The sequence below is a fragment of the Thunnus thynnus genome, chromosome 9 (genome assembly GCF_963924715.1).
Source record: "Thunnus thynnus chromosome 9, fThuThy2.1, whole genome shotgun sequence".
Lineage (NCBI taxonomy): Eukaryota > Metazoa > Chordata > Actinopteri > Scombriformes > Scombridae > Thunnus > Thunnus thynnus.
Genome location: NC_089525.1, coordinates 7,961,055 through 7,986,515, shown reverse-complemented (window position 1 = coordinate 7,986,515; position 25,461 = coordinate 7,961,055). Strand labels below are relative to the sequence as shown.

At 38.5% G+C, this 25,461-nt stretch overlaps 2 protein-coding genes across 4 annotated transcripts in view; both read right to left on the bottom strand.

Moving 5' to 3' along the window:
* Positions 1-1,190: 1,190 nt before the first annotated feature.
* rab33a (RAB33A, member RAS oncogene family) lies at positions 1,191-17,213 on the bottom strand. 3 transcript variants are annotated; one of them, XR_010929573.1, is made up of 5 exons: positions 12,629-15,146; positions 8,196-8,336; positions 6,206-6,286; positions 3,279-6,108; positions 1,191-3,221 (listed from the first exon to the last, which is right to left on the bottom strand). XR_010929573.1 is itself a non-coding variant. In XM_067598610.1 (5 exons), exons 2-5 carry the CDS (start codon positions 13,037-13,039, stop codon positions 5,884-5,886), a joined length of 858 nt encoding a protein of 285 aa, XP_067454711.1. In that variant the 5' UTR covers positions 13,040-13,205; positions 16,935-17,213; the 3' UTR covers positions 1,191-5,883. The 3 variants fall into 3 exon arrangements, 2 of the variants coding, with proteins under 2 accessions (XP_067454711.1, XP_067454710.1); XM_067598610.1 differs by adding an exon at positions 16,935-17,213 and having other exon boundaries at positions 1,191-6,108; positions 12,629-13,205; XM_067598609.1 differs by having other exon boundaries at positions 1,191-6,108.
* Positions 17,214-18,602: 1,389 nt separating this feature from the next.
* The window catches only part of si:ch211-159i8.4 (matrix-remodeling-associated protein 5), a 30,759-nt gene continuing 23,900 nt past the window's right edge, over positions 18,603-25,461 (bottom strand). Inside the window, exons 13-17 of the mRNA XM_067598608.1 lie at positions 23,703-23,966; positions 23,431-23,557; positions 22,905-22,985; positions 20,119-21,265; positions 18,603-19,933 (exon numbers count right to left, since the gene is read on the bottom strand). Coding sequence (XP_067454709.1) covers positions 19,380-19,933; positions 20,119-21,265; positions 22,905-22,985; positions 23,431-23,557; positions 23,703-23,966 — 2,173 coding nt within the window. The 3' untranslated portion in view covers positions 18,603-19,379. The remainder of the gene's footprint in view (positions 19,934-20,118; positions 21,266-22,904; positions 22,986-23,430; positions 23,558-23,702; positions 23,967-25,461) is intronic.

Below are 25,461 nucleotides of genomic sequence, written 5' to 3'. Positions count from 1 at the left end.
TCACCGGTGGTCTGTTTCCAATCAGCTCCGTGTGTCTTGATAGCTGACTTGCCAAACCACATCATCCACTCCAAGAAATGTTCCCCACAAAAAAAGTCCAGGCTTTCTGGAATATTTCAACATAACTACATTTATGACATACCTCAAACCCCCAAATTGTGAATGTTTAGTCATATCCTATAAGATGTCATGGCACATCTTGGGAATGCTTATAATGACTGATATGAAAGCAAAAGGTGGTGAAATCAAAAATATGAAAGACATTTTGATTTGTTCAACACTTACCACATATGTGTTATTTCATAATTTTGATTCAGTTTCGTTCTACAATGTAGAAAAGAGTCCAAATAAAGAAAAACCCTTGAATGAGTAGGTGTTCCAAACTTTTGACTGATACTGTAGATGCAGCTTGTCCCCAAAATTGTAAAGTAATCAGGTAAGACGAGCCATGAATAGCTGTTTACATTAACACTGACTTAAATATTTTAATGTTCCCATCTTAAGTTTTACTTCTCCAATCTTCTCACAACTCTCAGTAGTCAGTGCCACTCATCTGCTACATCCATTAACGAACACATGATCTCCTTGAGAATTTAATTTCCTAGCCAAAGACAAGCAGCAGCAACAAGCCACATAGGAGAAAGAAAAGAAACTGATGCAGACAGAGTGAGATATGGAGGGCAGAGAAAGAGAAAAAAATTGAAAGCCACTGAAGCAGCGCTGACAGTGAGATATGAGACAGACATAGAAAGTCTTAAAGGGATAAAGTATAAAGAGATTAAGACAGAAGTAGAAAGAGAGCGCAGTAAAAACAGGGTGACACATGAAGGGTGAAAGAAGATACAAGGCAGAGAGAAAGAGAGAGAGTAAGAGAACAGAAAAAGACATGAAATCCTGTGTGTGTGTGTGTGTGTGTGTGTGGGAGAGAAACAGCAACAGTAAAAAGTCAAAATTTAGTACATGGCCAAAACAGACATGTTTCTGTTAACTACATCAGGTTAATGCTTGGTGGGGGGGGGGGGGGGGGGGGGGGGGTCTCTGAGTAATCTCAAAAGCTTTCTCAGAGAAACATTTAGTGTAGAATGACTGAACTGGTTGAGCGTACAGTATTTTTCTCCAAATAGGTTAATACACCTGACAGACCTTTTAGTAGCAAAGTTATATTACAAAAAAAGAGGCTCTGAGTCGAATGAAGCTTCTTCAGCAGTTTTATCAGAAGTCCCTTTGTGAGATTGTAACAACGACAATGTTACATATGAAACATATAGAAGAAGACGGCCTGATACAGTCGAAAACAATTGTAAACTCACAGCAAAAACGACATTGTCATTTCAGATTCAACAAGTATAATAAAATTATGACAATATCATAAAATCAAGTAACACCACTCTTAAGGCTTTTGTTAAAGGAGTAACTTGGTATTTTGACTTGTAATCTGACATTTTTTGTTATGTTGGAGCAGGATAAACGTTAACCGCCGGAGAATGTACTTCATTCTGAGGATGAGGGTAATAATGTCAGCTGTACTGCTGAAGTGTCTAGCCTAAGTGGCTAACCCAACCCAGACTTCTTACCTTTGTGGTGTCACATTAAACTCAGTGGAGTGTAAATGGAAACATATTTTAATTCCATGTTAAACTGATTAACTGTGAAACATAATCTACACTTTTAAAATGGCAGAATATACTGTATGCTTGGTGTACAGTTCTTCACTATCTCCATGTATCTTGTTGGTGTGACAACTCTGAAGGTCTGAATGTGAAACCATTGATCTCAGTTTCTCTGATAACAAATATTATGTTTTTATGATTTTTAAACCTGTATTGACTGATTTTCTAGCCACTTGCGGGCAGTGGAAACAAGTTGTGAACACTGACATATCATCACCTTTAAAGTTGACATGTTGAACTTGTAGGCAAAGTTGCTTATTTCCACATCCAGCAGTTACAGAACAACATTATCATTCATTTGGACGCATGTGTCTGTCCACCTGGTGAATTTAAGTCACATATTCACTCCATTTTTGTTCCCTACCAACTCCTGAGGGAAATATCTGGCTCTTTTGCTGCTAAATGCTTCACTATGTTCACCAGCTAGTTGCTATCTGTGTCTGTTTGCTGTTTGGTGCTGAGCAGTTAGTGTACAGTGGGTTTTTAGAGCTTTTTCTCTGAAAACCATTGCCTGCTGCGAATCAAAACAACACTATGAGAGCACTGAGATTGAACCAAAACAATAAATGCAGCCGGACAGCTAAACAATGAGCTGAAATTTGCTATTTCTGTAAAGCTGAGGGGAGCTGCAGAGTCAGGTGATGATTCTCTGTAAGTTCATCATTATGAGCAACGCCGCTGACATTACACAATTATTTGATGCATTGTTAATATGAAAAAAAATCAATTATAGCTGCTTTAAGGGAAAAACGCTTTGAAATGTCTTGAAATCCTTTCATATTAACATAATTTAATTGAAAGATGTAAATATGAAACTAATAATGCTAACAAGCTATCTCAGAACTGCAAATACTGTACCTCTTTGATTTAAATTAAGCAAGCTGTGTTGCATATACATACTGTAAGTTCCACATACAGAATCCATACGACTTTTTGCAGATAAAAAAAAGGTAAATTTCAAAATGTCAAGGTATCCCTTTAAGACCAAACATGAGTTATTAAAAATGACCAAATCAATAGGCAAAACATCATAACAAATAAAACATACTGTATGTACAGGGGAAAGGGAAGGCAAGCATACATACTGTACAATGGTATTCTTAACTTTTGGACCTGGATAAAATATACATTTGTGATGATTTCAAATGTTTGAAAAAGAAAATGGAGAGCTTTAAGTCATATGTAAATTCTGGAACTGTAATGAATTATATATGATAATTTACCTGGTCATTTTATTATAAATCACACTTCTAAACTGTAATAAAGAAAAGTAGTACAAGTGGTACAAGTGAAAACAAAGTTACAATTATTACATGTTAAAGTTTTTTTGTTTTTTTTTAATCATTTGAAACCAAGTCAAATTTCATTTTATTCAGATCTGGTAAGTTTATGAAGGAAATGCAGGCACATTCTTCTTTTTCCACAATACTGTTTTCTTCCAAATTAGGCTAGTGCTGTTGTCTCTGTTGTATTGGAGCTATTAAAGGACCAATGTGTAGGATTTAGTGGCATCTAGTGGTGAGGTTGCAGATTGCAACCAACTGAATTCCCCTCCCCTTACCCTCCCCTTCCACACGTGTAGAAGAACCTACAGTGGCCACGAAAAACGCTAAAGGCCCTCTCTAGAGCCAGTATTTGGTTTGTCCATTATGGGCTACTGTAGAAACATGGTGGCCTCCATAGAAGAGGACCCGCTCTCTATGTAGATATACAGGGCTCATTCTAAGCTAATGAAAACACAACGATTCTTATTTAACGGTTTAGCTGAGTCCCATGGCAGGTTATGGGACTATTTACTAATTAAAACATACTTATGAATATTATATTCCATTTCTGCCAAGTCCGTTCGCTAGATGCAACTAAATTCTACACACTGGACCTTTAAATTAGCCATTATACCAACCTAACTGTTAACAGAGCCACAGTATTTGTCTTAAACAGATGAAAAGTTGTAGCCTCATGATAGGGTGTGCCCTTCCTCTTGCCCAGTGTATGCTGGGATACGTTCCAGTCCCCCCTCAACCCTGAACAGCATAACCAGTTTAGAAAATGAATAAATGGAACATCATCCTTGTTGGTTTTTTGCCCAGCTCTTTTTGAAACTATGGCTCTAGGTTTCATGTATGGAGGTTAAATCTCCCTTTCAAGTCCTGTACAATGAGAATGAATAAAGCTCTTCCTGGGATTTTACAGTAATCTCATTTTATTTGCGTGTAACGGCTGCTTGATCCTGCTGCTATTGATACAAACATGTTTGAAATTGACGAAGAGCAGTGAAGGAGAAATTCTGAATAACGAAGAACAAAACCTGATACGGTGCATACAATGACTCTCTATATTTCACTTGGATTTGCACAGATTTATTTGCTCAATGTGATGAATTAATTAGGTCATCAGACTGTCAGCTTGGAGGGAGCTCTGGTCTTAAATGCTCACTGATCTGAATTACTTTACATATGGCGTTTAAATATATTAATAGCACTGCTCGAAAGTGGGCTACAGTATTTAATTTGGACTTTATTAGGGTAAGATATCAAGAGTGTGCTGCTATATCAAATAGCCTTGTTACAAAAAGGCCTCATAGCTCCAACACTGACTTGTGTAAAGTGTGTTTCTTTAACCACAGCCCACTCTGGGAACTATCTCAGTGTCAAACATACTGTATTACTGTGTACAGTAAATAATGGATATGGCTTTCTACAGTGTTTCATGCAGCCTGTATTATCCATGGACTCATTCTTTTTTAAACAGACGCCGGACATAAAAGTCCACTCATACATTACATCCTGGCTCAAGCTGTGTAGCAGTATGAAGATATCTCCATTATCTCTTCAGGGGTCACAGTTTTCTATCATCTCTTGCCCTCTGGGGACCTGGGGGCAGTGATATTGATGTAGAGAGCAAATGGTCTAAGACAGACAAAAGGCCTTTACCTTGAAAAATGTTCATTATAGAATATGGAATTGCTGTGGGTGACTGGCTGTCTTAAAGTCCTTCTGCATTTGCACACAAAGGGAAAGCTGGATAAGCCACTCTGCCATAGAAAAAGCATGGAGAGGATATGTTTACATCAGGATTAGATGAGATAGAGGAGCCTTGCCATGACAGCCCGTCTTTGCAGGAGAGTGCATTTCTCCTGCATAAGGGTAAAAGGATCTTAAAGCCTCTAAATCAATATGTGACATGCTGCCTGACAACCTCTAGATGTTCTGGTTTTCAGGAAACCTAGTTGTCAAGGTCTACTTGTAGGTCCTTTCAGCTGAAAGCTGAAACTTCTCTGAGTTAAGGGTTTGACATCCAGGCAGCAATTTGAGTCTTTTGTTTACTATTAGCATCTATCAGGATGTTTTAATTTTTAATTGCCCTCCATGTTATCCACATTGACTAAGATGTGAATTCATGTCTTTCCAAAGGTTTCCCATGTATTAGTGATCTCACAGTGATTTTAAGTCAGCTGTCGTACTCATGAAGGATTGACCCAAAAAGATAACAGGTTGTATAAACCAAGATCATCTAAAGTGGTTTAAGTACTTTAAGCCCCGATGCTACTGGGTCATTAAAACCATGATAGAGGCAGCTTTTTAAGGCAATAGTAATAATAACATGGGAAATACTGCTTTCTAAGCTAGTGTTAAGGTCAAAATCAATGACAATAAAGCAGCAAGACTTGTGGAGGAAAAAAGTGAGATTGTAATTTAAAAGTTCCAATATTTTGCCTCAGTATGTTGCTGTTAATGACTGTGATAAAGACCAGAAATACCAGCCTTAAATCACTTTAGCCTGTTTGTTGTGGATCCCCAGATGACTACTATGCTTCTAGTGTGAGCCCACAGAAAGTATATTTACTCAGTCTGTGTCTACGTTTGAATTAAATGAAGAACTATTTCAGTCTAAAAGGCAACATCATCTCATTCCAGTATTGTTAATAAATATGTCACTCCTCTGTCCCTTTTTTCTCTTTCCTTCTCTCTATCCTCCCCATCTTCTTTCCTCCCTCCTAATCCTCAAGAATGTTGATGATGTTTCAGTCCAATGAACGAGCTTTACCACCTTCACGCTCTATCCTCCTCTTCCTTAAAATACATTGCTCTTAGTGTCAATCTCAACCCCGCTATCCTCCTCCTAAACTCATCATCCCTCTCCTCCTCTTCCTGGACATGTACAGTTACTTTTCTCTTTTCCCTTCCATTATGCCTCCCACTCCTCCTTTTCCTCAACAAGGACAACTACTCTTTGTTTCAGTCTCTTGTGTGAGGCGCACTCTCCCGTCCTCTCTCTCCACGTCTCTGTAGAGCAGGGATTTCTGGGCCTTCAGGCGGCAGGCCAGGGACATGAAGATGGAGTCCACGTTCTGACTCTCCCTTGGGTCCTTTGCAGACGTCTCAAACAGCAGCATGTTGTGGGAGTCAGCAAACTTCAATGCCATGTTGGAGGGCACCTGGGAAAGTGCCGGTGTTTGGTTGTAAGCTCTAATTTAATTTAAATGGTAAATTATTCATTATGTTCTTTTGTGGATGTTGGTTAGGTATACTGACCTGTATTTGGTCTACAAGGTCACACTTGTTTCCCACCAGGACTCGAGGTACTGACGCTGAGACCCGATGGCCATTACACTCCTGCAAAAGAACAGAATATACTATAGCTATAAAAACTATGACCAAGTTCACGTGACGTTGTACAGACTGTAAATACAGGCAGCTGAGTGGAAGAAATGTTACAGTCAGCTTCCTAGTTGCAATTACTAAGAAGTGAGTTATTTCTGACAGCTACGATATTTCCCACTTGGTGAAAAGAACTGCAATGTGACAAAAGCGGTGCCAAAATGGCTGCAAACACAGTTCGGAAGTTCGGTAAATAAAATCCAACAGAATCAATTCAGCCAATTAAAATTAGCTTTATATCCTACACAGTGTGTGTCAGGGTTAACAAACTGCTACAAATATTTCACATTATCTAAAAAAGCTAATTCAAGCTACATTTACATTAATATGGTGTGACTACAGGCATATCAGTGGGGGTAACCATCTTGGTTACTCCAAGTATAATCCTTAAAAACCCATTTTTTCCATTCTGCTGACATGGCATCAATGCAGTAAACACAATTTTACTACTACTATGACTAGCACTACTTATGCAAGTACTGTAGTAGAATTAGGCCTAGCATGTGCTTTAGGGCTGTCGCTTTTATTTGAAATTTGAACAACTGTTCAAATGTAGGAATAAATTAAATACATGATCTATAAGTATCTGCAGTGTAAAACCTAACAAGGCCTTGTACTCTAGTACTGTTCAAAAACTGCACAATCACAGTGTTAGCACTAGCAAGCTCTGCTGAACAGATACATCTGGGAAGTAATGTGTGGAAGTATTTTGGATTCAACAAAGTATATGGAAAAATAGTGGATAAAGGCTGTTTGTTGACCTTTAAAAATGCAACTGCCAACCTGTAGTCATATTACTACAACAACAATGGAAGTCATCTGTTAGCTTGTTGCTTAAGTAGCAAGGAACTGTAAACGAACATAACCATGTCAATTTTACAATTTACTGTCAGTTTAGGAGGCTACATAAAGTAGGTTTGCTTTCAAATTTATTTGAGCAAATTACATGTTAATGTTGAAAAAAAGTGTATAACTGCTACTACTTGATCCAGTAGCACTACAGCTAGTTGTTACCACAACACTTTCACTATTATTATTACTCCTACAATTACCACTACAGACCTCTGAGCAGACAATTTGAATCCTGGAACTGACAAAAATAAATGAAATGCCGTTGTTAATCAGTGTTATTAATTACACATGCTTTTCCTCTGACAGGTCAAAATGGCTGCCATAAAACTACGTTAATATTGCTGCTGGTATTAATTTCCCTACAACTACTATTGCTGTCACTATTTCTACTGTAGTAGCTGAGATCGTTGCTTCCATTTCCACTACTGCTACACCACTTTCTACTACTAGCTACTACTATTACTGTGACTGCCAATTACTATTAGCACAACTAGTAGTAAATTTACCACCGTCACTAGTTACCACTGCTGATGCAGTGGTAAATAGTGACCACTATTTCCAAGGAGTAGTAGTCACAATGCCAATGTTGTAATTGAAACAGTAGAAGTTGTTTAGGTAGTAGCAGACTTTAGCACACATTGGAATGATCTGGCCCTTTGAAAAGCTCCTCCTACACTCACATTTACTCAAACCATTATGCATAATTCATTTTATACAAGAAGCCAAGCCACAGTGCACCTCTGGATGAGATGGAGCTTTGTTGGCTTACTCACAGCAGTGGTTAGAATTGTAGCATTCAAGGTAGTTTTGTGACGGAAACATCATAGTGTCAACCAACGTGTAATAAATAGTCTTGGGGAAGGAGAGAATACTGGAAACTGGAGATGATGATGGTGCCAAAAAGAAAAGAAAATTAAATAGTAGTTATGAGGAAAACTTGTGCTCAGTCAACCCTTTCTACACTAATAAATGGTATTTAGTTGTTTTACAACATTTTGAGCCAGTTACCAACCTCTATCCATGTCTGTAGGTTGCGGAAGGAAGCCATCTTTGTGACATCATACACAAAGACCACTGCATGGACATTGCGGTAGTAGTGTTCCACCATGGATTTACGAAATCGCTCCTGTCCTGCTGTGTCCCATACCTGCACCTGTCAACATAGACAAGACAAGTCCGTGGTTTAATATGACTGAGGGAGAGTGAATATACAGTATGTGTATTCATTGTATGTGGTTCTCATAAAATCCTCGCTGGTCATAATCCCTGAGCAGTGGGGGAAATAACAACATCCAGAGTGACAGAATCCAGACACCTTACGCTTAGTGCACAACAATAATATTTTTTTAATTGTTAGCAATTGCTCAAGATTAATCTCAATAAATGACAACTACAAATATGAATCTGGCTATACTGAGATGTCTAAGCCTATAAGGGCTTACAAGAACCAGTGCATTGCACTATTCCATGTCAACAGGAAACAGTGCTAAGATATTTCTGGCAAGACGGTCTCAGGAAAGCTCTGCTCTATAATACAATGAGCTTCTCTGCATGATCATTAACAAAGGCCTTCATGCAGGTCTACTCTTTACATACATGTGTCTACATTTGATTTTGAGGGCAAAATCAAATGTAGGGACACAGACACAATTGTGGGTTTAAAATCTATCACCACAATGTGTGCTGATTAGCTAGCCAAGTTTATAAAATGTTTCAAGTCTCCTTCACTGCCTAGAAGTGTCATCTGCAATTGGTCAACGATGTCAAATAATTTATTGCATTTCTTCACTGCCTGTTCTCAGTTTACTTATTATTTTGAGGGACTTGTGAGTCCTGTCAGGTCAAGCCACGACCTGCAAGCTAATTCATGTGGTTAATATACTGGTGTTTGCTTCCAGCACTGTATTCTACAGCTGTCTGGCAGATTAATTCAATTGTTTGGAGTAAACTGCCAGATTCAGTTTTATTCATCAGCCAGTACACCTGTGGAGCATGTGGAGCTGATTGACTGCAGTATAATTCCTTAAATGCAACATGTGATGGTTCAGATTTAACCAGAGGGACTACAGAGGAAGTGAGCTTTACGTGGCCCTCTATGCAAGACAAGCACTGATATTGATTTCACTTAAAAATACATTTAAGTCATGTCCAAATGGACACAAGGTAAAAATGATTGATGGCTCATGCTCAGTCACATATACTGTGTAGTCAGCTTGCTGTTTGTCCCCTCAGGCTGTGTAATCAGTAGCACTTTGTATGTCAACAGGGATATCTCCCAACACTCAACATGGCCTGTAGAATAAAAGGACCAATGAATTACCTGCTATTACCATTTGAAAGGACAAACCCAGTGATTTAATTAATGCATTAATGCCGCTCAGAACATCAAAGCCATATCTGTGTTGGGCAATGTGTGCCCCATAATTTAACAGGAAGTTGAAAAAATTGCACAAAAGATACAAAATAAGTCTTACAAAAAAAATCTCTTACATCTTAAATATCTCTTTTAAACAATGTCCCATTTTGTAAGAATGCATGTGGAGAGAATTCTGCCTGTCAGCAGCCATCAAACACTGTCACTGTTTATATTATAGGATATCTTGGCTACTTATCACATGAACTTGAGAATCACTCCCTTTATTCTGACAGCCAAACCTGTACATCTATACTTAGTGCTCTGCTCTGCTATTTATAGTCCCCCTTCAGCTTCTTGCATTGTTTGCTTCCAGTCTGTGTGCTACATTTATTCACCTGCCATGGGACTCAGCTAAATCTATGAACAGTTCATATGAGTTTTAAGTGAATGTTGATCTTGTTACAGTAAACTATAAGAGGCATTTTGACTTCTGCTGCAGTTCGTTCTTAACCTTCTTTAAAGTCCTGGTATACCAGTGAGTGTAACCTGGAGTTCTCTTCAGCAACGAGTCCACAGGCCTAATGTTCACCCCTGAGACTAAGGCTGCAGCTAACCATTATTTTCATTATCAATTAATCTGCCGCTTGTTTTTTAATCCAAAAACCAACGATATTTGTATCCTCTATGACAAAGAAATAGCAATAAAACCTCACATTTGAAGAGCTGAAACCAATGTTTTGCTTTTTTGCCTTAAAAGTGACTGAAATGACTATCAAAATAGTTGCTGATTAATTTTCTCCAGATTGACTAAGATTTACTTACTGTTGAAAGTTTGGGGCAAAAGATTTGGACAAAGCTTTAAATGATTCTAGACACCCAAGCTAAAAGTGTGAACTTTGTTGTGAGAATGGTGCCACAGGTGAGCCCATGGGATCATTCAAATTGAAAGATTATATTCCCTTGGGAGTAGGAATGTGACAATTTCATGGCAAAACGTCCATTAGATCCTTATCATTCTTATGCACAAGTGGAAATTGTGTCTTTAATGAGGGCAACAGAATAAAGTCAAGACGTCACCAAAAACATTAGGAATCATCCTCCAGGGACCATAAACACATATAATTACAATAACAAAAAAAATGCACATATAATTGCTATACGACCAGTAGTCATCATGATTTTTTGCTTTTCCTGGACCAGATGGACAGGCGGACCAACCAGTGTTGGCATCCTTGGTCACACTTTTAGCATATCAAAAAAACATACTTCCAATAATAAGACAATGGAGTAAACCTTTTTGGATTGATTCTTACAATATTACCTTACCATTACCTTCAAGAAGAGGAACATGATGCCTGCACTTGGATCAGCTACATCACAAGAGTTTAATAGCTGAGCATATTTTTGAGATATCTTCATTTATTGCTCCATCCTGATTTGCTCCACCAGCATTACATAACTATGGGCTTTGAAAGCAGCAACAAAATGGCTGGCTACCAGTGAAGAAAACAAGAGAAAGTCATAGAGTTAACGAGACATTATTTCAGTCAAATTTACAGTGACACACTTTCTCACAATGCTTATTTAACTGTATGTGTATGACATGCATTTTGAATGATTCAGACAAGCTGACCTAGTGGGTGTAGTGTCTGTGTGTGTGTGTGTGTTTGTGTGAGTCAGCATTAAGGGGGCATCTGGTCTACTGAGACAGAGACAAGGGAAGGGAGTATGTGTGACATTGTTGCATGCACTGCCCAATTTAGGAGAGGGAAGCTGTGTACAATATACAACAGAAAGATCTCAATAATCTTATTTTCTCATCCAAATGAATGAATAAGGATGTTATTCTTCATACTGTATAAGCAACACTACAAATCCTGACCCACATTATTTGTCATGATACTTCAACTAGCCTGTTATTATTCTGTTGTTCTGACATTGATTTTGCACATTGAGCTGACAATATGCATTCCCGCTAAGGATCTTGAAATCATTAAATTTTAATCCAGCTATCACCAGGATACCATTACAGAATTATGGCCAACATTTGTACTGTTGTTGGTTTTTCAGGATTAGTTGTGACTGATAGGATATATGATACACACATACATACATCTCAGCAGTGGATGGCTGATTGTTTATGACAGGTTTGAAGAAGTACATTGTCATCAACTTTAAGAAAATGAAATGTTGTTACTTTAACACTCCGCCCTTTATAGCTGTACCTTTCCACTTTGATTCTCAGAAATGTAGGAATGATTTAGGGGTGCCAGAGGCAAAGGGCTGCAACTATTGATTATTTTCAGTGTTGATTAATCTTTCATAATGAATTGATTAATATTTCAGTCCAGAAAATGTCACAGTCTACCAGAGTCCAAGGTGGCATCAACAGCCCAAAGACAAATAATATTCAGTTTACTGTCATATTAGACAAAGAAAAGCAGCAAGTCCTCACAGTTGAGAAACTATAAATAGGTGATGGTCTAGATTTCACTTGAAAGGGGGATCATAGATTATATTTGGTCATCTCTTTATATATATTCTTGTTATATGTTTTATTTTCAGGGGCAACCATTTGTAGCAGTATCTCACATAAGTTTCTTATTGATTCCTAAGTAAAAGGTTGAGAGGTTTCATCTGAGAAATAATTAAAACATGAAATACATGCATTTTTTGTTGAACGTGTAAACATATTTTTGCATTGAAATAATAACTCACAAAAAAAAAAAACGCCCATTTGGACATTCACAGACACCCTTTGTTGTTTTCTTCCTTTGTGTTACTGTTGACAGCATACTATGACTACATGACATCGCCAAAACGTGTCAAATTTCTCCCTCATTACATAAAATTACACTTTCTATTATAAAATATCCCCTGAAATATTTTGTGAAATGTTGAGTTGTTTCTGATTGTGAGGGTAAAATAAAAGAATAGGCCCTATGTGATCCACTGGCAGACTTTGAGCTGCAGCTGATCAACAAAAAGAAGGAGGAGGAGGAGGAGGAGGAGGAGGAGGAGGAAGAGGAGGAGGGGGAGGGAGCGAGGAAACACCACTAGTCAACATCCAGCCCCTCTGTTGCTTTTACCTTGATAGTCTCCCCTTCAATCTCCACCGCCTTCTCCCTGAAGTCCACGCCGATGGTGGCCTCGGTCTTATCGGGGAAGCTCCCGCCGGTGAAGCGGAAGGTGAGGCAGGTCTTCCCCACATTGGAGTCCCCGATGACGATAATCTTAAAGATCCGCGTCTGGATGCTGAGCTCCAGGGAGGAGGTGCTCAGATCCACGGAGGATGTGAAGCTCGGGGCGGCATCGTTGCTGCTGCTGGCTCGGCTCCGGCTGGCTCTGTGTAAATCCATGGAGGATGTCAGGATGGTGACATTGTCGTCCGCTCGGTTTCTTCGGGTGATTACTCTTCCTCCTCCTACTCCTCCTCCGCCGCCGCCGCCGCCGCTGCCGCCCGGAGCTCGGGTCTCCTCCTCCGGGGAATCGTTGGTCATTATGCCGGAGGAGGCGATGCGCAAATCGGGATGCGTGTGTGGAGAGGAGAGGGGGTGGACGGATGGAAGGAGGAGTGAGTGAAGGGAGGGGACAGGAGGAGGAAGGAAGGAGGAGACCAGAGATGAACAATACCAACGATGCTCTCTTTCAGCAGCTGATTGTGGCCTTAAAGGGAGAAGCATTTGAGAAAATAGGATAATAATGGAAAAGTGATGCTAGTAGGGGCAATAAATTACCCATAATATTTTGATTAAAATATCACATTCATACAGTGGGAGACCCACATGTAACAGAAAGTGCCTCAAGATTACTGTAAAGTCACCAGTGACTCAAACAGATACTTACACCTCTCTATATAAATAACCTATTATAGCAAATATATGATGCCATGAAAACCCATCAAGTATAATAAGATTACTACATGAACACACTACTGAGTCCCAGAGACACACAGTGGTGGAAAGTTACATTTACTCAAGTACTTAAGTATTTCAACTTTGTGCAAGTTTATACTTCTACTACACTTCATTTTACAGTGAACGATTGTACTTTTTACTCCACTTTCAGGTTAGGATTTTACAATAAAAACATAATACATGATGAGCTTGTAAAATACAATGCAGTATTACAGATTAAAACTCATATTAGGAACTCATTAACAATAGAAGCATCAAAAACATTTTTGCATGCTATAATTTTTTCACATCTTCACTATTATATATCCTGCTGGTCCCAGGCCAGTAAGACTGTGCTGAAACCAATTGATATTCTTTTTAAACAAGCTTTAAGAGTTTTTGATAGGAAATCATTAAATCACCATCATTGTAACGTATTGTCCAAATACAGCCTCTTAAGTTTTGAAAATCTCATATTGTTTTCTGAAGTTCGATTGGTATTCAAGATAATACACACTGCTGCTCCTCCACCACTGAAGAACTTTTTTTAGCTCCGCTTTGAGCAAATGAGCAGAACCTCTTTATCTGCTCTAAACTCAGACTTACACATCCCACTGCGGCGGACTGCCTTTGCACAATCTGCTTTTTCATTTACGGCCATCAAACATTAGAATATGCCTCCAGCTGAGCTTGAAACTTGCACAGATGTTAATGCTTTTTTCCATGGTGCAAAAAAAAAAAAAGGTTTTGAGCAACCAGTCATGTCAACATTAATTTCACCATGATACAGATTTTACATTGTAATGAATTGTAATTCTATAGTTGTACTAGATGAAGGTGCTGGTATTTATATGTTGATGTGTGTTATTAGATTTGTCTATATAATTGTTAGCGTGATAGAGACTATGCAATGGAGTTGTATGTAAATTAATGTTTTTAGTATCTGGTGACTGTTCTGTGTACCTGCCTAGGGACCACAGATGGAAATGAGCTACTAGCTAAATCTGGCATAAATCATCTCTTCTCATTTTGAGATGAATGTTTTTTGTGCATGGTTCTTTTTTAATAAAGACAAAAAAAAAAAAGGTTCAACCTTTTGGGCTTGTGACCCCTCACAAAAAAGCAGTTGGGGCTCGTTATCACATATCAGGTGTCTGTGAGTTGTTCACAGTTCCATCAAAGAGTGATTTCTCTTCCAGACTTCTTAGATGGTTTTATTAAAATAATCAAATCCAATAAAAGCAAAATTTAGAGTCAAAAAATGAATACAAATTGGTATAGCAGAACTTTTTCTTCCTCCCAACCTCATTAATCATCTCATGACCATTCAGATTTATCTTATGACCCTTTTTAAGGGGACCACACCCCTCAGATGGGAACTACTGGACTAAACTACCAAACTACTAAACTAACCTTAACTGTAAAGTAGTTAAAATGAGCTAAACCTTAACCAGTTACAACAGTAAAATACTGCATATACTTTAATATTAATGTATATGCATTAATATAAACAATCCAATAATGTAATATATTTATAACAGTACATCAGTCACAAGGACCATTTTCTGCAACATGTTTTTACTTTTGTTCCTTTAAATACATTTGACTATTGATATTAAAGTAGTAAAGTTCGTAAGTGAAGCATTTGAGTACTTCTTCCACTATGCACTTCAGTGTTCCCTATTGCACCATTATAGTGATGCAAGATGATTAAAATGCACCATATGTCACAACAAGCACTATTAAGAGTCTCAGACAAAGTAACTGCACTATAGCACTATTCTATTATTTTTATGGTGATAATGTAGGAGGTAAAATTGTAAATTTTAAAGGTTAGTATTGAGCACAACAAACAGCTTTCTTACAGTTATTAAGTCACCCAGATGAAATATTGATAATGAATCAGTAAGACTTTAGCTATCAGTGAAACATTTCTTCTTGGGTTTTAGCAGAGAGAGAAAGTGAAACAGATTTTCTCACACTATCTGGTCATGTGATCTGATCAGCTGGTCATATTATCACATTCCATAAACCAACATGGCCTTAATCCAAAAGGATTGCAGTATTGCCAGATTCCAGACCTGATTAAGGTAACCATATACAGCAAGGATACCAGCAATAAAGACAATTTCCTTTAAAACCAACATTAATATATATTATATATATATATATATATATATGAATTTATCATTATGTACTTATCGCCTTAAAACAGTTTTGATACTCAGTTTACTCCTTCAAGTCAGCAGAAAAGACACAATGCTTGTTTTTATATATAGTCACAGCTTATTTCTTCTAGGATTATGATTGATAGATGATTGTGTAGTTTGTTATTGTCCATTCTCACACTGTCAGACCAAGGGGGTGTTGTGATTCAGAATCAATACCAGCCTGCCTGGTTGACAGAGTGGGCTGCTGGGTATAAGCTAACAAACAGCACAGGGCTAACACAAAATCTTCAAAACATCTTCATTAGTTTGTGATGTGCATGTATCAAGCAGGGAGAAAAACTGCAGGTTAATGTGGACAGATTGACTTCCCAATAGAGGATAATAAAAGGTTATGTCATTCAACATCTGACAGTGTATCTGCTGAAATACTTTTTACCTTGTGGTTTAGCAGAAAATGAATTCTCGGTTAAAGTTTAATAACACCAGCCTTGAATGTGGTCATCAAACCTGAACCCCTCTGGTTGAAACTCATTAATGACTACCACTCATAGACATTCATAGACCTTTACATGCAAATTTTGAAGTTTTGAATTGGAAATTTCTGGCATGTTGGCAAATGTTTGGAGTCAAAAATCTGAATTTGAGTTATTATTGGTTAAAACGCAATAAAAAGTATGTTCTTTGTGACTGTGCTTATAGGCACAACAGTGCTTTGAGCTACATACTAATCTCAACACACTAACATGCTCATAATGACATTGTTGCTAATGTTTGCGTATGATGTTCACTGTCTTCACCATTTTAGTTTGACATGTTTGCATGTTACCATTTGCTAATTAGCACTAAACACAATGTATAGCTGAGGCTGATGAGAATATCATTAGTTTTGCAGGTATTTGTTCAAAAACCACGTCACCCTCATGACTAAAGGAAAAGTCAGGGGATCACCAGTGGGCTGGCCATGGCAATCCATCTAATAGTTGTTGTGATAAATTTCAGTCTGGACCAAAGTGGGGGATCAGCAGACCAACATTGATATCTCTATAGATCCACACAGCTTCCATGGCTAAAATAATATTACAACTGCTGCAAAAGAAAGCTTCTTTCCTTCAATTTTTCTTCCTAATCTCACTATTACCCTGTTTCTCATTGTGATCAGCATCTAAATGATCTTCCAGTCTTTAAATAGTGCAGATTACATAATGTTTAATTTAGATTAAGGGCGATATCTGGAATCACTCTGCATTTTCATAATGTTTGAAAAATGGATGTTTTGGATGTATACAAAGAAATCTTTAAAAAAAAGAAGAGAAATCTGTGTCACTCACCGTACGCGATGCTGCCGGGTGTTAGAGCTGCTTTGCTTCCATTTTGACTCACGCTAACAGAAACAACCACACACACTTGTGCACAAATACAGAATGCACATGTACACACACTCCCTGTGGATATCAGACTGAAATGCAAACAGAAATACCAAATACTTGTCCTGTTTTTGTTCTTGCACACACGCTGTAAAACACACACACACACACACAGGCTGTCACACACACACACACACACAGGCACACCACTCACTGTGTTGAACAATCCCTCACACACAGACACAATCTCTTCCTCACAGACATACTGTCTTTCTCAAAGAGACACACATAATCTCTTTCTCACATACACACACACACACACACACACACACACACACACACAGCAAACACACACACATATGCGATGTGTTGAACAATCCTAACGCTTGTGTCTGACAAAGCTCCCTTCTTCCCCAGTCAAAGGCCTGTTTGTCTGGAGGCGAGTCTTAGTGGGACATTCACATTCTGGTGAACACAAACCAACAGTGAAATATAGCATAGCATATGTATACACATACACATCTGGAGACATGCACACACACAAAAACAATATCCTGATTTCACACACAAGTGTTTGTGATGTTACATATTTGTGTCTAACATCTATTTCTTATCTCTCACTGTCAATCAACAATTGACAATTTTTGGTTCTAATTTGGCATCCCCTTAATTGACGTGAACAAATAATGGTCACAGATGTTTGTTGCCCTCCTCAGAATCAGAACCAGGTTTATTGCCAAGTAGGTTTGCACTTACAAGGAAATGTCACCTGATAACTGACAGCAGCTGCCACTCAAGCTTTAAGAGGAATATGAAAGGATAAAATAAGAGATCAAGTCTGTCTGTGTTATACTTCAGTAAGAGTGAAGATCAAAATCAATATGCCGTATCCATGGATTTTTTTGTCAAATCTCATCCAAAATCTCACTTACATAGCACCAAATAGCCCAGCAACCGATATTACTTTGATTTGATGTTTGCTAGTATGGGAACGTCCTGTAAGGAAATGGTAGAAAATTATCACCGGTGTATTAATAAAGCGCCAGAGAGTGGTGCACACTATCATAAATCACACATTCCTGTAAACACAAAATTTACTTGAATATTCTTTTGACTGATTTTTATGACACGTTCCTTATGACATTAACATGACTTCTAGACTGAACACCAAACATAAGACAGAAAATGACTTTACCTCTAAAAACCCCACACAGACTCCAGTTTATAACATAGTAACACCTACACATATCATCAAAGAGGATTTGGGGAAAATTTGTAAATACTCATAATATTAATCTGCATTAGGCTTTATTTACTTTAACATTTAACTTTTCCTTTTACTGTACCAAATTTTGGGCCAAGTCATCCACTAAATCAAATCAGTAAAGCTATTCCACTATACAATACTATACATGATACAATAAGTGAAAAATTACTGCTAGTGGCACTAAAAGAAAGACCAGAGGATCACCAAAGTGATTTTGATTCATCCTCTAGGGACAATTTAATGGTAATCCATTCAATAGCTGTTGAGATATTTCAGGCTGGACAAAAGTGGTGGACTGACCAACAGAGACTGCCATTCCTTGAGCCATGCCACTAGCAAGGCTGAAAAACAACAATATATACCTGTATATTTTATTTCTTTACTTATAAATTATAAACTTACATATTCATTATGTGCACCTTTGTTTTGTATTGGTGCTTCTCAATTTTTAATAGTTAGTGTTGTCTGACAATGTAGCTATTACAATCTATTGTTTTCCCACCATTATGAGCATGAATAAATGACATTGATACATACAGTAAACAATTTGCTGGTACACACTGTAAATCGGCAATAGGGGGTATTTGTATTCTCACAGGAAAGAGTCATTGCTCATTAAAAGAAATATGGCACTTTATGAGCATATATTACAGACCCACGTGAGACTTGACATGCCACTCTTCTTTACTGTCAATAAATTGTGAGGTTGTAAAATTTCAACTGTGTTGTAAACTCCAAAATAAAATGTCTATGGGACATGTTAAAGTAAAATTGTACTGTTAAGTATAATTTGTACTGTAAAGTACAACTTTATGGAATGTGAAGTTACTGCATGAGAGGCACATCTGAAAGGGCACTGATCAGGTCAACTCTAGTTTTAAAAGACTTCTGTAATATTTGCACCACAACTTGACAAAACTGCAGTCACACAAAGCACTCCAGGTGACAATTTGCTGTATAGTCCAAATATAAAACTTCATTGTTCATACCTCAAGCTGCCTACAGTTGGACAGATGTAAAGCTGTCTCCATCCTCATTGTAGCAGTTATACAGATACTTAAATCCTGATGGACAAATCCTCATCCAGTCTTAATTCTGCTGTGAGAGTTTCTTAATTCAAAATAAAGCATGGTAACTGTCACTCAGACCACTTGTAGGTATGTAGATTTAAAATCTGTTCCAAGGGCGTTTTTAGCGTTGCATTTGTAAATACCAGAGTTCATGAGCACGGGGTTCTGTATGACCAGACTGCCCTCCTCTGTCATGTGGATCCCTCCCTGCACTGTGAACCGGTTATGTGGAACCAGCGTGGTGCGTCCAGGTAACGTCCACGAAATATCTGGCTTGGGAATACCGGTTGCAACACAATTCAATGTCACTGGTGACCCTCGGTTGACTCTGGTGATGGAGGCCAGCGTATTGGTGATGTGTGGTGGAAAAACCATGACTGCAATTGGGTAGGATAGTGTTGACAAGCCAAAAGAGTTGGAGGCTTTACAGATGTATGTCCCCTTGTCAAAGGTGGCAACTTGTCTGAGCTGGAGGGTCCCATTGGCGAGGAAGGATATTCGACCAATGGTTTGAGGCTTGTCCAAAACAAGGCCATTGGGTAGGGTCCACACAATTGATGCCTGTGGCCAGCCATCCACAGTGCAAGGCAAATTGAGGTTGTGGCCATAGGTGATCTTCATCCCACCTGGAAAAGTAAAATACAATGGTACTGTAAGTGGATTTCATGCAAAATTGATAGATACAACTAAAGATACAACACAATTAAGAAAACATGGCAATTTTGCCGATTGACTCTCAATATGATTTTTGTCTCATCATTGTCCAAACTGAAGAGATTGATGCTTCATCAATGTAAGATACAAGACATACCTGTAGATCCTCTGATCACTGGCTTCCTGCCCGCCTCCAGTGCATAACGTTTCTCTGCTTGTCCTGCTACATTCTTTGCTAGACACCGGTATACTCCCTTATCACTTGAAACTGGTTGAGAGATCTGTAGAGTCCCATTACCCAGATGATGGGTGAAGCGTTGGAGTCTAACACCAGGCATTAACATTGTCCCATTGGGTAGCACCCATACAAACTCGGGGTTTGGCTTGCCACGAGCAGGGCACTCCAGGATCAGTTCCCCACCGTCTTGCTTTATTGGTAAGATTTCAATATTGGGAACAGCAAAACTTGGTTTCTCAGCTAGTGATGCGACATCTAATTCAACTAAAAGTGAGGCTTCACCCAGATGGTTTTTGGCCAGACACATGTATCTCCCTTCATCTGTTTTCCTCACCCCTCTCACCTCCAAGCTCCCATTTTGGTGGACTTGGAAACGACCACCGAGGTAGGGTGTATGGAGCGAGTGGCCATAAGGAGTAACCCACCAGACTCTTGGTTCAGGTTTCCCTTCCACCCTGCAATCCAAAAGAGCTGTTTGGTAGGAAACCCCCCAAACCTTTGTGGTGCTCTTCCCTTTTATGCCATTGATAAAGGGTTGCTGAGGTTCAACCTCAAGTTTCATGTTTTTAACATCATCACCAACAGAATTTTGTGCCACACATGCATATTTCCCTTCATCAGCAAGCGTCACTTTCTTCACCACTAACATCCCATTGTCCATAATCTGAAATTTGTCTGATGACATCGGTATCACATCATTTCGTGGTGAGATCCACATGATTCTTGGTGTAGGCTCCCCTGTTGCTTGACAATTCAATTTACCTGACTCTCCCAACTTCACTGTCACCAGTGATTGTGATTTTAATTGAATTTGTGGAGCATTCGGTCCCACTGTGACGCTCACTTTTCTTTCATCTTTGCCCAGTTTATTTTTGGCATAACAAGTGTAGTCGCCCTCGTCTTTTTTGCCCATCTGCTGGAGAAGTAAAGTGCCATTGCCAAAAATAACATAGCGGCGGTTGCGAAGGCCGCTGTCATCCGACTGAAGGGCGTTGTTGATTAAGGTTCCATCTGGAAGACTCCAGGAAACTTCCGGGTCTGGGAGGCCTGTTGCAACACAGTCCACCTAGAAAGAAGACAAAGGAGTGAGAGAGCGATTGGGTGAGGTTCAAAAATAAGTGGACAAATGAATAAAGGCCATCATTTTTTACCCTCATCTTAATGACACTGTCTGTGGTGCTAAGGTCTGTAAAATGTTTTTAAAATAGCTTATTTTAAAGTTGTTATTTGCATTAACAATGAAACAAACCGACACAATTGAATCATTTACAGGATTATGTGTTTATTCATTTGTTTATTGTGTATTTGTATTATCAATGTTTTTACATTTTAGTTTTTACACAACAACTGGTCAAATGTCGATATGTTGAAGGAGTTGCTTGTATTATCTCTTGACTCTAGTTCCCCTGAGTTTACAGAGCATTTGACCATCTTTCAAATTACTGTTTTGGTTGCAAACTTTACTGCTTTAGTTCACTCTCACAATTCTCATCACCCACATTTCCAGCTGCAGGAGGCAGCTGTTTTCAGCAAAAAAAAAGCTAGCAAAATCCACTGTGTGCTACAGCACCAAACAGCAGACAGACACAACTGGAACAACTGGAACTTGTGGAACTTTTAGCAGCTTAAGAGCCAGATATCTTTCTCGGAATTTGGTTTAGGCCAAAACAGAGCTAAAAGGAGGAGAGTTATATCACACTTAAATTTGTCAGGTGGACAGAACTGCAAATGAATGCTAATACTGGTCGGTGTTGGCTATGGTAGATATATGAGAACATGTTTGAAAACATGTTTGCCATATCAACTTTATAAGGTGTCAACATATCAATGTTGTGTTTACAGCTTGTTAGTGAGCAACTGTTAGTCAAAAAAATCAACTAATACTGCTTTAAAGCATTACAAATGTCTAAAAACAACTAGACCTATGTTATATTTTTTGTTGAGTTGTGTACTTATATGTTTCCAACAATTTTCAAACCCAGAGAAATCCATAATTTAATTAAGGTCTGATTCATTTGGTTGGCTACCAAAGCGTATACCCGCACAAGATGCATGCGTCGGCATTGTGGTTGTCTGCCACAGTGGCGTCTACCAAAGAGTATACACCAGTCATAAACTGACTCAGTTTTAAGCCACATTTGTTACAATAAACTTTTTAGATCTTGGTTGTTTTAAACTATATCTTTTGACTGGATAAAGGATTTTAGTCATTGGACATTTGGATCTGAAGTTATCAGAGAAACAAGCTGAGCAAACGTTAGCAGCAGCTCAGCTAGCAGCCCATCCCACACGTCCAGTGCCCACCGAACAGCATCAGAGAAACACTGATTTTTTACATGAAACTGCTTTATTCAGTGTTTTTACTAGTTTTAATCAGGGAGTCAAGTTTGTTCTGGAGAGGAAGAGACCTCTGTGGATAAAAACATCCTGAACAATGAACACTGAAGTAATCCTAACCTAGAGAAGCTGGTTGTTTAACAATGAAGACAACAACTCCCATGATCCCACGCTACATCACAACATCATCAAACTGCGTCTTTTGTTATTGTTTTGATTGAGAAACCCCATAGAAATTACATATTGTGCGTTTAGGAAATGAGACCCTGATGGCCCTCATAAATGTATTTGTATGTATAAAATCATAAAATGGCAAAAACAAAAATTTGAAACACTTTAAATACTTTTAGCAAGCTCTCCATAGCTACCTGAAAATTTTCTCCAAAGGTGACCCTGGTCTGTGCAGTCCTCACATGTTCAATTCTGGGAGGTGTCATTAAGACCTCCACCTGATAAAGCAAATATGCAAAGAATGTTAGTAAGGAAATACTATGGATAGCAAACTTTGTTTCACATTTATCACTACCACCACTGTATTATCAAATCAGCTGTATACTTTGTGTTAAAAAAGGTTTCAGTAAAGACACAGAAAAGACGGAGACAGACTTTAGTCAAGTATTGATCACTGAATATTCATCAATCTTTTGCCAGCCCATATATGGGAAAAATGAAAATCCTGTTGTTAACTGTGAGGACAGACCACATCTTTGATTCTTAAAGGAAGGTGTAATGACACATAAGACTTGTTTACAACATTGACTTTGATTGTCATTAAAAAGACAGGAATTCCTAATGAACAAAAAATGTTCTCAGCCAGAAATTAAACAGAAACTAATGGAAAACAATTGTCAGAAAAATCGACCTGCCTGAAGTCATTATTTGTCTTGTTCATACCTGGAAAAGCTCCATGTCCTCCCCATTGGGCCGCTGAAAGACACACAGATAATTTCCACCATCCAACTCTGTTAGCTGAAGTATCCTCAGAGTCCCATTATGGAAAACTTTAATTGGTCTCTCTGGACTGGAGGCAGATGGGGGGTTGAAATGAGGTTGAGATTAAAGCAGTCAGCAGTCAGTTTAATGGTGTCTGTATGGGCTTAATATATTTATAGTTTTGTCATTATTGAATTGATTCATAAAGTTAAAAAATGAGGCATTTCAGTTACCTGTATCTATGTTCCATGATGGTCTTGGAGGGTAGCTGCCAAATGGTCCCTCTTGTGGATCCAGTAGACTCTGGGCAGTGGAGGTAGACAGCAGAACCGTACATAGCTGAGACAGAATGCTGGCGGGATGGCACAGTATGGCGGTGGTTTGGAGGGATGGGAAGAGGAGGAGGCTGGCGGGTGAAGGAGGGGGAATCTGCCCTCACCTCCAGCTGGACGGTTCTTTTGGCAATGCCTACAGTGTTAGCGGCTACACACTCGTACCTGTGGAAAAATCAATTTTAAACAGACTTATTTTAAACTCCCAGTTTAAGATCTCACATGACAGACAAAGATGTTGATTTTAAACAGTATAATCTTCCTACTTAGAGTTGAATTTTCAAGTTTTTATCACTTAGAAAAGGAAAACTACTTCACTTGTTGGTACACAACTTCTGACTTTGGAGGATATGGCTGGTTGCTGTTGTCAACAAATCTCATGTGCAGAGCCAAACCCACAATTAACTGATGCTACTTACAAATATTGTGTATCTATCTAGAGCCTGATATATTTTATTCCTCTGCACCACGGATCTCCATTGTTGTCCAGAGACACAACAATGAGCCACACCGTTGCACTGGGTGACATGTTCCTTGGCCCCAAAGAGTATGGCTACATTTGTTTGTTTCGAAACAGTTCCAAAGGCTAATAACAGCAATCACGTTTTCAGTCTCTGGAGAGTGGACTGTTATTAGCCTAAATGTCTGTACCAATTTTTTGCCAATCCATCCAACTCCTGGTGATAGATGATAAAGGTAAAGACAGGGCCAAAGTCATCAGGATACATCATTTAGGAACTATAAATGTGTATATAAATGTGCCAAATATTAAGCCAAGCCTTCCAATAGATGTTCAAATTTTCAACTGAATTTTTGCCCCGTACCTCTATCTAATTAATAGGTAATAACAACAACAAACAACAAATGAACATATTGCTCTGTCTCCTCTGTTGGTAATGCAAAAGTACTGTAATGTAACAAGTTACTTTTTAATGGTAGTAATGTTGTAATGTAACAAGTTACTTTTAAAAGTAACACTGCCTGAGAGTTTACGCTTTCACCATATTTTCAAAATGAAGGTCAGAGAAAAGGACTATTGCCGTTTAATCAGCATTACTCGGTAAACGCATTTATTGATTTTTAATGCCACCTTTAGATATTTCTATTCAGTGCTTTACGCATGTGCCACAATAATGTAATAGTTTTGAATTAAAATATCTTCATTTGGGGGCTTTTCCAAGCAAATATTGATATGTGTGATTGTTGATTAAATCAGCATATATATAATTCTGCCACCCTTAAAGTCTCCATGCCACCCTCTTTCCACCCCATGAATATTACCTTAGATCCACCCCCGGAATGTAGGAGGAATCAGTGGGATTAATTCTCTGGAGACGTTGAATATCTTGTACCAGATTTTATGGCAATCCATTCAATAGTTGTTTTGACTAGAAATGTCACTAAAAAAAGAGTCAGCCTTATGGTGACACTTATAGCAAAGTCAGAGGATCCCCACAGAAAGTAGACAATATCATCTGGAGCCTATACAAAATTTCATTGTAATCCATCCATTAGTTGATAGATTATTTCTGTCTAGACCAAATTGATGGACTGACATATGTTGCCATCCCTAGAGCCATGCTGCTAGCAGGGCTAAAAAGTTAATTTTATATCAGTGATACTCGACGTTATAGGAAGCTATTGTTATAAATGTATGATC

Excerpts from the sequence above, each read along its gene's own strand:
- rab33a (XM_067598609.1), bottom strand. The coding sequence starts at position 13,222 with ATGCTTCTCCCTTTAAGGCCACAATCAGCTGCTGAAAGAGAGCATCGT. Across the intron at positions 8,337-12,628 it reads TTGAAGGGGAGACTATCAAG|GTGCAGGTATGGGACACAGC; the intron begins GTAAAAGCAACA and ends CTATGTTGACAG. Across the intron at positions 6,109-6,205 it reads ACCTTGTAGACCAAATACAG|GTGCCCTCCAACATGGCATT; the intron begins GTCAGTATACCT and ends GCACTTTCCCAG.